At 39.6% G+C, this 12525-nt stretch overlaps 1 protein-coding gene across 1 annotated transcript in view; it reads left to right on the top strand.

Moving 5' to 3' along the window:
• ADAMTSL1 (ADAMTS like 1) overlaps window positions 1–12525 on the top strand; it is a 458108-nt gene that overhangs the window by 325213 nt on the left and 120370 nt on the right. The window contains exons 6-8 of the mRNA XM_050913597.1: window positions 282–408; window positions 5476–5550; window positions 8567–8724. Coding sequence (XP_050769554.1) covers window positions 282–408; window positions 5476–5550; window positions 8567–8724 — 360 coding nt within the window. The remainder of the gene's footprint in view (window positions 1–281; window positions 409–5475; window positions 5551–8566; window positions 8725–12525) is intronic.

Here is a 12525-nt window from a genome sequence, read left to right as displayed (position 1 = left end):
ACCAAGAAATGTTCACAATGTCCTAAAAAAACAACGTCCAACAATACTCTTTTCTTTCTCCGGACTGCAAAAGCCATTGAGTCCTAACCTGCTCACTATCTCACGTCTGAATTCAGTTCAAACTCCCAGCCAGATTTGCTCAGCCTCTTTCATTGCTAAGGTACTTTATGGCCCTCTAGAGATGCTGAGAGAGAAATTTGGCGGTAATTAGTTGCAGAGATGGATCGCGCAGTCAGTCGGTAGGTGCTCACGTTGAACTGCACATCTTTCTTTCTTGCCAGATCGTTGGCTGTGACCGCCAGCTGGGAAGCGCTGTCAAGGAAGATAACTGTGGGGTCTGCAATGGCGATGGGTCCACCTGCCGGCTGGTTCGAGGCCAGTATAAATCCCAGCTCTCAGCAAATAAACGTAAGCTGTCCCTTCTGGTAAAGTGCCATCTTCCCCTCTTAGTGAAATACGCGTTTCTTTCAAGCTAGATTTCACCCCACTCTTTCTCAGTCAGTTGGATGATCATGATCAGTCTGGTTGTCCCCACAGTTTCTTCCCTCTTGGGTTAAATCAGGCTTCCTCGGAAGGAAGGAAGGAAGGAAGGAAGGAAGGAAGGAAGGAAGGAAGGAAGGAAGGAAGGAAGGAAAAGAGAAAAGGGGGCAAGAGAGAGAGAGAAGAAAGAGAAAGAGAGAGAGAAAGAAGGAAGGAAAGAAAGGAAGACAGAAAAACTGTTTTGTATGAAGGAAGGAAAGGAATAATCCTCATGAGTTCCATTGCTGAGGCAGAACTGCACATTAGAGGGCAAAGGAAATAATTCACAAAGATTTAGGAATGGATTTTCACCTCATTGTTACTGTTTCTGCAATGTGCATGAACAGATTCAGAAATCTCCAGGCTGCTTGAGACATGACAGTATTTGTGAACTTCTTTGGCAAATGTCTTTTCCTGTAGGAATAATTCATTGTTTTTCAGTTGCTTTGTGGTAAAAAGGTGCTCCTCTGTTTTCTACTGAGGATAAAGACACTAATACATTATGCACAGTACTAAAATGTTAATAAAATAGAGTCCCTACTCCCAGTGGTTTGCTATTAAATATAAAGAATGCTATATAGGTAGAAGAGCAGATGGCAGAGAACGTAGTCTTAGAGCGAGACAAATGTGAAAAAAATGTTAGAGAATGGATTGTTCAGACACATTTGCATGCAAATAATTGTTGTACAGAACTGAAGTAGATAATCAGATTTTGTATGTACTCTGTATAACCCACGTGGTATTATTCTCTCCCCTGCTGTAGACATACGTGTCTACAATCCAACACAGCATGAATTTCAAATATATCAAAAGTAAGTGCTCCTTTAAATTGGCTTTTTACAATTGTAAAGGCAGACCTACGGATCTCCTTCACATGTGTGAATTAATATGAATTCTTTTTGAGGTTTCCTTCCAAATGGTTTATGTACATGCTGTGAAAATTTGAGATTTTAAATGTTGAAGAGCTTTTAAAAATCTACCCTGTGTTCATTTCCTGCATTTATCCTCTGCAGCACTGTTTAAATACCTGTCATTTTGGCACCTTGTCTGTGTCAGCATCTTGCTTATTTGTCACTACAAACGTATCTACATAAGTATATCTGGGATCAGGGCCTGATTTATTTGCTGGAATGTCTGGATTATGTTTGGCTAGTCAATAGCTTAATTCCAAGTTATCTCCATAAAATAATCCTTGTTTCTCAAGAATTATGTCTATTTTGTCCGTGGTATGAACAAGGCATTAAAAGCCTATGTGAGCCAGACTGCCATGCAATGTAAGAAAAATCAGAAGGGGCATGTGCAGCAGTGACCAGATATCAGCAGAGGTTGTTCTGTGGGCTCACTGGGGATTTTTATTTGCCTAACAGAGCACAAAATTAAATTTTGAGGACTTTGCTAGGGAATTTGGACAGTGACCTTTATTCCAGCACTGTCCCAATAGTTTCTGAAGTTGTTTATATCTCAAAACCACCCCAGACACAGTCTTGCTCATCATACTGAATTCATTTTCTCTTGGTGCTTGTATCCAGTTCCCTTCTCCATGCTGTTTATATCATGCAAAGGCATAGGAGAAGGATAGTACTAGAAAGAAATTCATAGGGCTTTTACACACTTAGCACTTGCTACAGGAATAGCTTCCTCAGTGTTTATAGGGGTAGTACACACCTCCCAGTGGCCTCAGAAACAGAAGCATAGCAGGGTAGGAGGCAATGTGACACTGAATTCTTTCCTAGATTTTTATGAAAAAGAAAGCACCTATGTCTATGCTTTTGTTTCTATTTAAAAAAAAAAAAAAAGCTACAAAAGACTTCGTTCATTCCAGAAATATCCTTTTATCTTAGTCCTAAGGTTGGGTGGTTCAATCTTTCTAAGTCTGCAGAAAGTGAATCTTTCTTTTTTTATAATATCTCCTTTTGGAAAGAGTGTATGTATCTTCCTGTGGAGATGAGCTGTATTTCAGCAGGCTGCTTTATATTCTTGAAGGAGCTAGAGAGCTGATCCACTAAGCAGTGCGTGAATTCTGCTGATCGCCTTGTGCAAAGTTAGTATTTCTCTGAAAAAGGATTGACATCTACTAGAGAAGTAGATTACTTTTAAAAGAGACTTGTAGAAATTGCTGTGCGGAGGCAGAATAGATATTTATCTGATTACTCTTGCCACGGTGGTCAAAAATAGATGCAGTTCCACATTTCCGTTCAATATCAATAGTAATGGGGAAATAGAAACAACTCCATTTTTCATCATCAGAAGTGACAGTTAGACCATTTGGACAAAATTAAATTCAAAATCCAAAACCAGAAGAAACTGATCTCATGGGAATCTGATCTATGTACCTGTCATATAACCTTTGCCTAAATCCTTGCACTTTGTTCACAGCCCTGGACCACTGTCCTCAGTTATCTGGGACTCTCCCTTGCCTCCCTATGCACCTTCTCTGGAGGAAACCAACCGCCCGTTAACACACTTCACACCTTTTCTTCAGAGTGCTCCACACGGCTGCTCCACAATCTGCCTCTCTGCTTATTGTTGGAGGGAGCTGTGACTAAATATTACCATGCTTACTTTCACATGTCTCTTCACAGGAAATGTCTCCTCCTTATCACTGTTAACCTCAGGAAATTATCCTTCAGTCCCTACTGCTTCTGCTTTGTGAAAGCAGGAAGCACTGTGATAAGCATAAACCCCACTGAGCTTTGCATTTCACGTAAAGTGTGCTAGGATTTCAAATGGAGAGCAACGACAAGATCAGGTGAAATATAGTCCTAGCAATACCCTGAGGCAGAAGAGATATGCTAAGAATATATGATATATAAGCTTGCATGATCTTTAAACTGTCTGATTTTTCTGTGACATATCAGTGAGTTGTTAACTCTCCAGCACACAGCTCATAACTGAGAGACAGTCAAATATAATAATGACATGGGACTGTCTTTAAATAAGACTTGTAAAAAAAAAATTAATATTTTTTGAAAAATTGAAGTTATTGTTTTTCTAGACTCATTCCAATAAGTGTGATATATATACAGCAAAATCAGATGTCACACTCGTGGATTTTGTTCCCCAAAATGCATCAAATGTATTTATCCTACTGGGTAACTTGAATATGAGTGCCAGAATGGTACCAATAAAATCAGCATTAGAATATCAATAATTAATGACTTTTTTAGGACTTGAATATTTGTGTTTTCAAATAGAAAATCTGAATTCTGTGTAGAAATGAAAGATGTTTATCTTTGCTAATTAATGTGATATCAGAGATGTGTATGAGCAGAATGTATGTTGAATAGAGTTTAACAACCCCAGTGCTACAGAAGTCTTAGGAGACACTGAAATTTCTGGATAGGTTGAGGAAACATATCAAATCAGATTTTGAAAATGGAGACAAAGTTCAGAAGAGCCTGGGCACATGAACAGGCTTTATCTCCATGCAACTCTTGTGACATTCAGAGATTTATCAGACAGTCTACATTTGCCGCCTCACTTCTGGGATATTAAGAGGCCACAAAATTATGGATATTTCATCCCATAAAGCTCTCCAATATAAGAGAGTCAGAAATTCCTGTAACACATGACTGAATTTAAAATTTAAAAGGGTTCTGGTTCACATTTTTGAGATATTATAGGTTTGGATGAATGAATGTGTTGTTTAAAATAAGTCCCTGTTTCTTGTAGTTTTCCCTCTTTCTGTTGCCTCTCTTCACTTTTTGACATAAAATGGCAACATTAATAACTATTTTGGTGGTAACTGAGAATCCTGATTTAGCTAGGCTGGAACAGTTTTCCCAGTTTGGTCTGGTCAGAAACTTAAGGCCCCAGGTCATATGTTTGGATGAAAGATAATATGTTTTTATTGGCTGAGTTAGCCTTACCTGACAAAGCAACACATTGCTTTGAGAGCAGAGCTATAGTTCTTGCTAGCAGGCATTACATGACACAGATGTGAGCAGTTCTAATAAACAGATAGTGAAAGGGGCTTCGTTCCTCTCATGTCTACCACCTCCCCAAAAAAATCCTGTTAGGCATGTGTACTTTTTCTTTCCTGACTTCTAGTTGTAGGAGAAGGAGGCAGAGAAGACAGGGAAAGGTGAATGAAGAACCTAGGCATGCTGGTTAGTCCAGGTCAGCATTCTCTGGGCACCCACTCCACGACCCAGGCATAGAGTTGAGGGCATTTTCTAGCATCTTTCCACACCTTTGCCTGCCTGTCTCCCTTCAGGACAACACTGAGGTTACTGCCTCTTTAGAAATGCTGACCTAATTAACTTTCACAGCAGCATGTGACCTACATGCTAATTCACATCTCAGTTTAAATCCAGTTGGCAAAGCTCCCAAGAGCTTCATAGGTGCAAGATCCTGCTCTAAGACCTGTTTACATGACAGTCTAATGGGCTTCTGTTTTTCCAGAGGCTTTCTGTTAGTGGTGTGGAAAGGGAAGCAGGATTATAGCACTTCTAGTCATTTAAAGTAAGAGGTGTGAAAGGGAAGGCATGCCTGAGGGCAATGGGAGATCATCACATAGCATGGGCAGGGTCATGGAGAAGCTGTAGGGTTCAACTGGGAAAGAGTCAAGTGAAGGAATGGGCTGTTCTGGTTAAACATCAGAATACGCTTACACTTTACTTCACCACAAACACCAATTCAAAAGACTTGGAAGAGGTTTAAGTGGAGTCATGGTGAAATAGAAAGCTATTAGTTACTCTTGAAATCCAGAAATGATTGTGAAGGATTTGAGAACAAAGAAAATCAACAGGCTTAGTTTCTTCTAAGTAGAAGGTTCTTACCATATTTAACAAAGTCTTTTTTCAGATTTTTAATGTTCTCTCATAATTCATAGGGTTGTTATTGGTCCAAAAGCTTTTCTTTTGACTGCCTTCTAAGCACCTATTTCACTGCTCTTTTGAAAACAGATGGGAATTTCTTTGCTTATTTACTCCATGCATTTTTGCCTTCCCGCAGTGGACGATACGGTGGTTGCTATTCCCTATGGAAGCAGGCAAGTTCGCCTCGTGCTGAAAGGACCCGGTCATTTATGTAAGTAGAAAAAGTTAGTGTACATTTGTTTAAGAAAGCCTTGCTAACCCGCAGTGCTCTGTTTACACTGTGGTGTCTGGTTTCCCTCTCTCAGATCACTGATTTCAACACAGGGATGAGTCCTGCCCTCAGAAGCTCTCCTCGGACCCAGTTACATCAGTGGTACATGCTCTTTTCAGAGAAGAGCTTGGCCCGTATTGCAGAATCCTTTACCGCTCCATAATTTGTCAGTCATTTCTGTTTGCTTATCCTTTGGCTGGCTTGCTTGGTGCCAAGTGCTTTTGTTTAAAATCAATAAAATATATCCCACTGAGTGAAGAAATATTGAGGATAGTAAAGTATAAGCTTCCCTACAGCTGAGCTTAGTCAACAAGCTGCTCATGACTTTAACACATGTTTCTGTTATGATAATCTCTCTCACTCCCATAGATGCACACACACACGTGCATGCACACACACAAAAAATAACAGTCTAAAGATCAGAAACAGCATGCACAAGTCAAACCATGCTCCTTAGTAGTGATATTGCTCCAAGGAGTTAAGACCACTGAGTGCTGCTAGCCTGTCACGTGGTGCCTATAACACTTCCCTGCTTCGTCTGACAGGGAGCTGTGTATCCCAGCAGCTGTATATCCCTCTTCTCTGGGAGAAGAGTCTCAGGATTTGAGAATACTCTGGGAGAGCTGAAGGCAAATCCATTTATTTCATGAATAGAAACCCCTTGCATCTCTCTCTCTTACCTTCCAATGCAGTAGCAACACACAAGCTGGTCCTTTTTTCATCAGCAGCAAATGAACACTAGAGTGTTGGTAAATGGGATTTACTGTCAGAAAAAAACACAAACTGTACTGCATAACCTCTCAGAAGCACGAATTATTGTAAAAGGTAAGTAGGGCTCCCCTTCTTTTCCAAAAGGTTATAGGACTTCCCTGCAGCATGGACCAGTTAGAGTCCTCTATGCTTGTCAGTGTAAATACAAACATTAGTGTTAGCAAGGAGGTGAAATACCAAATCATTCCCACTCTCTCCAGATTTCTTTCGCCCAAAGAACTTATACTGAGTAGCAAAATAAGGGATGGTTTATCAGTCTTGTTCTGTAACTCACTGCTTGTGTTGAGAAAGCAGTGGGCATGCCATAACCTTTTAATGGTTCTTTAGATTTAGAGCTGTGAATAAAGACCAGCAAATTACAGGTTATAAACTATGAAAAAATATAGTATGTTTTTCTTAAAAGTTCAAATGCTGCCTGTACTTCAGTTTTAAGTGGCCCTTTGGGTATTCCTGAGCTGCTCCAGTATGGTTGTTATTAGTTTCCCAGTAAATGATTTGCACTCTTCCTTTCCCTCCTGTCTTCTTTCCCAGTGTAGATGTTCTCTTCCAAGGTAGAAAAATTTTGTACTTTTTTTTTTTTTTTTTTAGTGAAATTGAGCTATAAGACAGCTTAGAGACAAATGAGATTTTAGCAGGAGAGATTGACCTAAAGCTGTCTTCGCTCAGGCCATATCACATTTCAGGACAAAAAGATTTGAATCGGTGAGGTCTGCCTGAGTCACTGGTTAGGATTTAGATTAACTGCTCTGTGTAAACATGAATAAGTCCAAATACATCTCTTGTTTCAGATGTCTCCATGAATCTTTCTGTTCACCCATCAAAGGATTTTATATATGTATGAGCTACAATCAGTTGGGAGGGAGGGAGGATTTTGCCCTGTGAACTTTGGTTGTGGGAGAAGTCAACAGGAGGCCGATTATATATACACAAGTCTTAAAACCATCTTTATCCCTGATGCATGCAGCCTTGTCCAGAAATAAATAGATGGCCGAGTGCATCACAAAGGAAGAGACTAGTCTCACTGAAAACCGAGGAATTAATTAATACAGAGCAAATTCTTAGTGTACTGCCTCAGCAACTTTCTTCATGAATTAATTCCCATGACCCATCCTGAAAAACAGTCTAATTACTGCAATTATCTTTTTTCCCCCTAATTAACAACTTAATACATGCTAATAAAAACATGTATCCCATTTACTGTCTCTGAAAATATGATTCCATCAGAGATTAATAGTATATCCCCATCTAATTCAGATTTTGCCTTAGCTGCCTCTCTGTGTGGGAGAAGATTTTGTGTATAATTTCACAAATACATGTGAAAGGATTACAGCTTTGCAATCCTTCATGATGAAATGCGTTGTCACTTTGAAATAACTACAAGAAAGTTTACTGCTGAACGTGCTGTAATGCATAATCTGGAGTTGGTGGGGAGGCTAGCTAGATGATGGAAAAGATCTACTTTCTGACTGTTGATTTCCATTTACTAAATGATTTAATATCTTTATTATGATTTAACAATCAGAAGTAACTGCTACCAAGCAGTATCTGAATTAATGACCACTTTTTGGGAGCTATGAATGCAGAGGGAACCGGAGGGAGAGCTCAGGAGGGTTCAGCACTTGCCTTCCCTTCCTACTCTGCTGGGATGGATCGGACTACTGGAGAGGAGGCAGGACTGCTGTCATACTGATCTTTCTTTCCTGGGTGTCTTGCTTTCAGTTAATTGTCTACCACAGCAACATGTGGTTAGTGACCCACCTTTGAACTGAAAGAGGGAATAGCAACTTAACAAAGTCCACACTCATGGGCAAAGGTCTGAGTCGTGTTGTGCATAGGAGCATGACTTATTAAGAGTGAGTTAAACGACAGCAAGTATGCTTAACTAGGAATGGATTAATATGTCTGGAAGAGAGTAAAAACATGACCTATGGGTGAGGAGGTGAATGCGGAGCTAGAAATCTAAGGGTTGAACAAAGCCAAAAAGCAGATGGAGGAGAAAAAAGAAAAGGAAAGTATGGGAATGTGAATAAACTGTGGAAAAGAACAAAAAAGTTGCATTATCACTAATTTAGGAGGCAAATCTGCACCACCACCGTTTTGTGTTGGTTTTCTTTTTCTGCTCTCACTTACTCTTACTTCAAATTATAATGCTCTAGTTTCCTGTTAATTTGTTTGTATTTGTCAGATTTGGAAACCAAGACTCTCCAAGGTGTGAAGAGTGAAAACAGCCTCAGCTCCACAGGCTCCTTCCTCATCGACAACTCTAGCATCGACTTCCAGAAGTTTCCTGACAAGGAGATATTAAGAATATCTGGGCCTCTCACTGCAGACTTCACTATCAAGGTGAGGCTCATTGGTCATTGACCTCTTAGAGCAACATAAAGTAGGACAAGATGCATTAGAAAGATAAGAGAGATTTTTCTAGATCTTAATTTTCCAGTAGACATTTACCACAAAGCCTAGTCCAGGCTATCTCTTGAACTCTACATGAAATTCTGTGTAGTTAAATATCTGATGAAAGCCTCATTGGACACTCCTCAGGAAAGAGACTGAGTTTATGCCAAGAAAGGCATACCCAATGTGTGCCCTAAAGAGAAAAGATGAACTCATTACAAGAAAAGGCGGATTACTTTCAGTATGTGCTGCTGATGTACATATAAATCAAGGACATGCAGCTTGCTTCCTCTGTGACAAGCAAAAAGAAAGTAAGTCTGTATCTTTGGCCCATAATTTGTGGGGTTTATACTAGTGTAGTTGCACAGAAGACTAAGGGAGTGGAGAATGAGGTCCCCAAGCTCCAAAATAAATGGGATGACTTTGCTTGAGAAGTCATGGTGTCATTTTGAAGTTCTGCTTTGTGTTGCAGTGGTAATAAGAATAAAATTGTTTCCTCCCATTAGAGCATTTCTATTCTTCCAGGTAATATAAAACACATTGCTGGAAGCAATGCACACATTCTGTGGGAAAACACACATACAAAAATGAACATTTGGGAATTACAATAAAATAAATCCTTTTCCAGTAGGTCCAAGGAACTTGAAGGATTTCAGCTGTAAAACTGTAAAACCTGTATCATGTCCAGGACTACATAAATTTTTCACCATGGGCCCCAGAGGTAGATGACATTTGCTTTAACCTAGAGCTGATGGCAGCTAGAAGTTTGAACAGTGAACTGGAAAATGCGATAAGTGATTGGGTTGGGTTAAGCTGGGCTGGGCTGGAATGTGTTAGCTCAGGAAGTAGCAGAGCCCTGTAGATTGTCCCCTACCCATCTTGGTATGTTAGCAGCACAAAAAGCAAGCTGAAATTATCAGGACTGGTTCACAAGGAGAAGCCTGACCTGAAGAACGCATTCCTTTCTCTTTGAAGGTCAGAATGAAAATGCCTTAATAAAACAGATGCTGGTCAATTCAAAATGTCTGAAACATTTTTACCTGTATTACAGATGATATCCAGATGATGAACATCAGTGCAATGTAAACAGTATTGCTCACTTTGCATTATTGGTGCTATCTATGGATTTAAGGCAGCCTGGTTAGCTAGAACACAGCTGTTGGGCACAGCTGGTCGTGTAGACCAATGGCCCTGAAATGGTAACAGGAGGGTTGGACTGTGTTCCTGGTATTTCCACTGTTATCTTTTATGACAGGGAAAATACCTTTTTCCTTTGGTGCCTGCACTTCCTTCTCTATTAAAGCAAGGTAAGAAGCACTGGTTAAATCAAAGCCAGTACCCTACTTTTATGATGACTGTCTGGCCAATATGAGTGTACAAGCTGGCTAGGCATGGGCAGAACAGACACTGCTGAGTTGAGATTAAACTATTTTAATAGTTCTGCTATGTATTTGCACTTTTTGAAAGTCAGAGTACCATGGCTCAGCAGGTGTTAATTTATTGAGATATCTGTTGTCTTAAGTGGATATAGAAAAATGCACAAAAAAGCCCCTTGTTCACAGTTGTAGGATCTTTTCTAAGGTTAGCATTAGATTTTGTCTTGTGTCAGGCACTTAAAAATTCCTTGCATTTGAATCACAGTTTTTTAATAAACAGCTATAGAAGATACTTTAGATATTACTTCATGCAACAAGGATATTATTCTATACTATTTAATTATTTTTCTAACAAAATTTTTTAGCTTCTGGATATTTAATTTGTTAGATTTTGTTGGATATAGGAATGTACATACAAATAAGGCTGATACAGGAGTACCAAAATGCATGCATACCTCTCAGTTACGTCAGACTTGGCAAGTGCTTTCCATACTTAATACAGCCATGACTATTTTGTATTCAGCTTGTGAAGGTAAAGTACTTCTGTTTAAAAAAACAGATGAAAGGCTTGTCTGTGGTATTAGCAAGTTTTCCTTACAAAGTGGGATCTCTTTGGGTGTCAAGATTTACTTTCCTGGGACAAGGCAGTTTTTATGCAAACAGACCTAAATGAATTTGTAGGTGTAGCAGAACTCTAGTCTTAGGATCATTGTCTCCAGAATGACTGTTATAACCTTTTTCAGTTGACCCTGAATGCTCTTATTTAGAGAGGTCAAGTTAGACACCTGGATATAATTCAGAAGTAGAAACTCAATGTGGGAGTTGACATTTAAGTTTCTTTATTGGTGACATGGAGTGCTTTAAAATTGCAAGAAGAAACCTCATGCTGTTCCTGTAGGAGCTGAATTGTGTAATTGCTAGATTTCTTGACTTTGTAATAGTCAGTGGCACACTGACTCGTATGCTAAACTCTTGGCAATCTTTTCATGAGATATGTAAATGGTAAAAATAATTCAGTAAAACAGCTTTCTTTTTAAAAAATAATGGTGTTCTCACAAAATAGAAGAACTGGAGTTTTTCATGTTCTTATTTTTTGTATTCATAGTTTGAGAATTATAAATCTCCATTATAAACTTTTAATGTTTGAAAAGCAGAAGATCTGGAAAAGATGCCAACAAACTTAGATTCCACTTGAATTTTGTTCCTAAAATCTGAGGATTCCTCTGTTTTGATGTTTTTAGTACAAAATTCTGATTCATGTGAATAGAAATGCCTTTTTCCTAAAAGAAAAAAGTATCATGTTTGATAAAATCCTGGTGAAATTAAGGTCAGTTTCACTTGGAAATCGTTCTGGCTGACACTGTGATCTAGAGAACAGAGCAGTAATATCACATAGGAGGACTTGTCATTTATTGGCAGAGCTGCCACTGATCTGCTGTGTTGCCAAGGTCACATATTCACCTGTCTGTGCTAAAAAGCCTCCTCTGTCGATATTGTCTGTTTCAGACACAAAATAGAGAAACTTGGAGTGACAATTTCGTGTCACACATCTGCATTCCTTTGAGCAGGCTGAATCAATACTGTTAAATGGGGTCTACAGCTGATAAGGTAATGCTAACAGTCATCACTGGTTGACTATTTAAAGCAATATCAGCACTGCAAATATGAACCACCTGAGTTATAGGCTTACTGAAACAGCCAGTAGGGATTGCCAGGGAAGGGTTAGGGCTGGCAAAGCACAGCCTGTTAGGATTTGTTTTTCAGGCTGTGGTTTTCACACAGCTAGGGCCCTAGCCCTGTGGTTGAGGTGTGAGGCAGCAAAGACCAGTGGGTTTGAAACAAGGTCTAGTAAAGGGTGTTGTCCAGGCTTGGGGCTGGTTTGGAGGAGAAACCACTCTTGGCCTAGATCTAGACTAGACTAGGCTTATGTTGGTTTTCAATCTCTGGTATCAAGATAAAGGTTTGTTCATAGGGCCTACATGGACCAACAGCTTTGCATCAGGGATGTATAGGGTTGGATGGGATAAATGTTTGTCTGGAGGCTGTCAGAGGTATTTGGATTAGGATTGGATTTGTACTGATGTTGTCTTTTATAGTGCTAGGGCTGACAAGCTTTGGTTAAGGGCTGTTGCCAGAAGAGACCGCCTGGCTATTTTTTTGTGCTAGTGGCTGGGGGTACTGCTGGCTGATTTAGAAATGGTGTGGACTGCATTCCCTCGGGCAGGGTTACTGCTGAGATTAGGATTTTGGCCACCAATTGTCCAAAAAGTCATAAGATAGAGCTCAAAACTGGATGCTGAGTTACACAGAGCACTAGAGTTAGCCAGACAATTCTTATCTCAGTTGTGATCTAGCACTGGCAGAAACTGCTGGT

This window comes from Gymnogyps californianus, chromosome Z, assembly GCF_018139145.2.
Source record: "Gymnogyps californianus isolate 813 chromosome Z, ASM1813914v2, whole genome shotgun sequence".
NCBI classification, from domain to species: Eukaryota; Metazoa; Chordata; class Aves; order Accipitriformes; family Cathartidae; genus Gymnogyps; species Gymnogyps californianus.
Note: the sequence above shows the minus strand (reverse complement) of the source record. Positions and strands in the feature narration are given on the sequence as shown.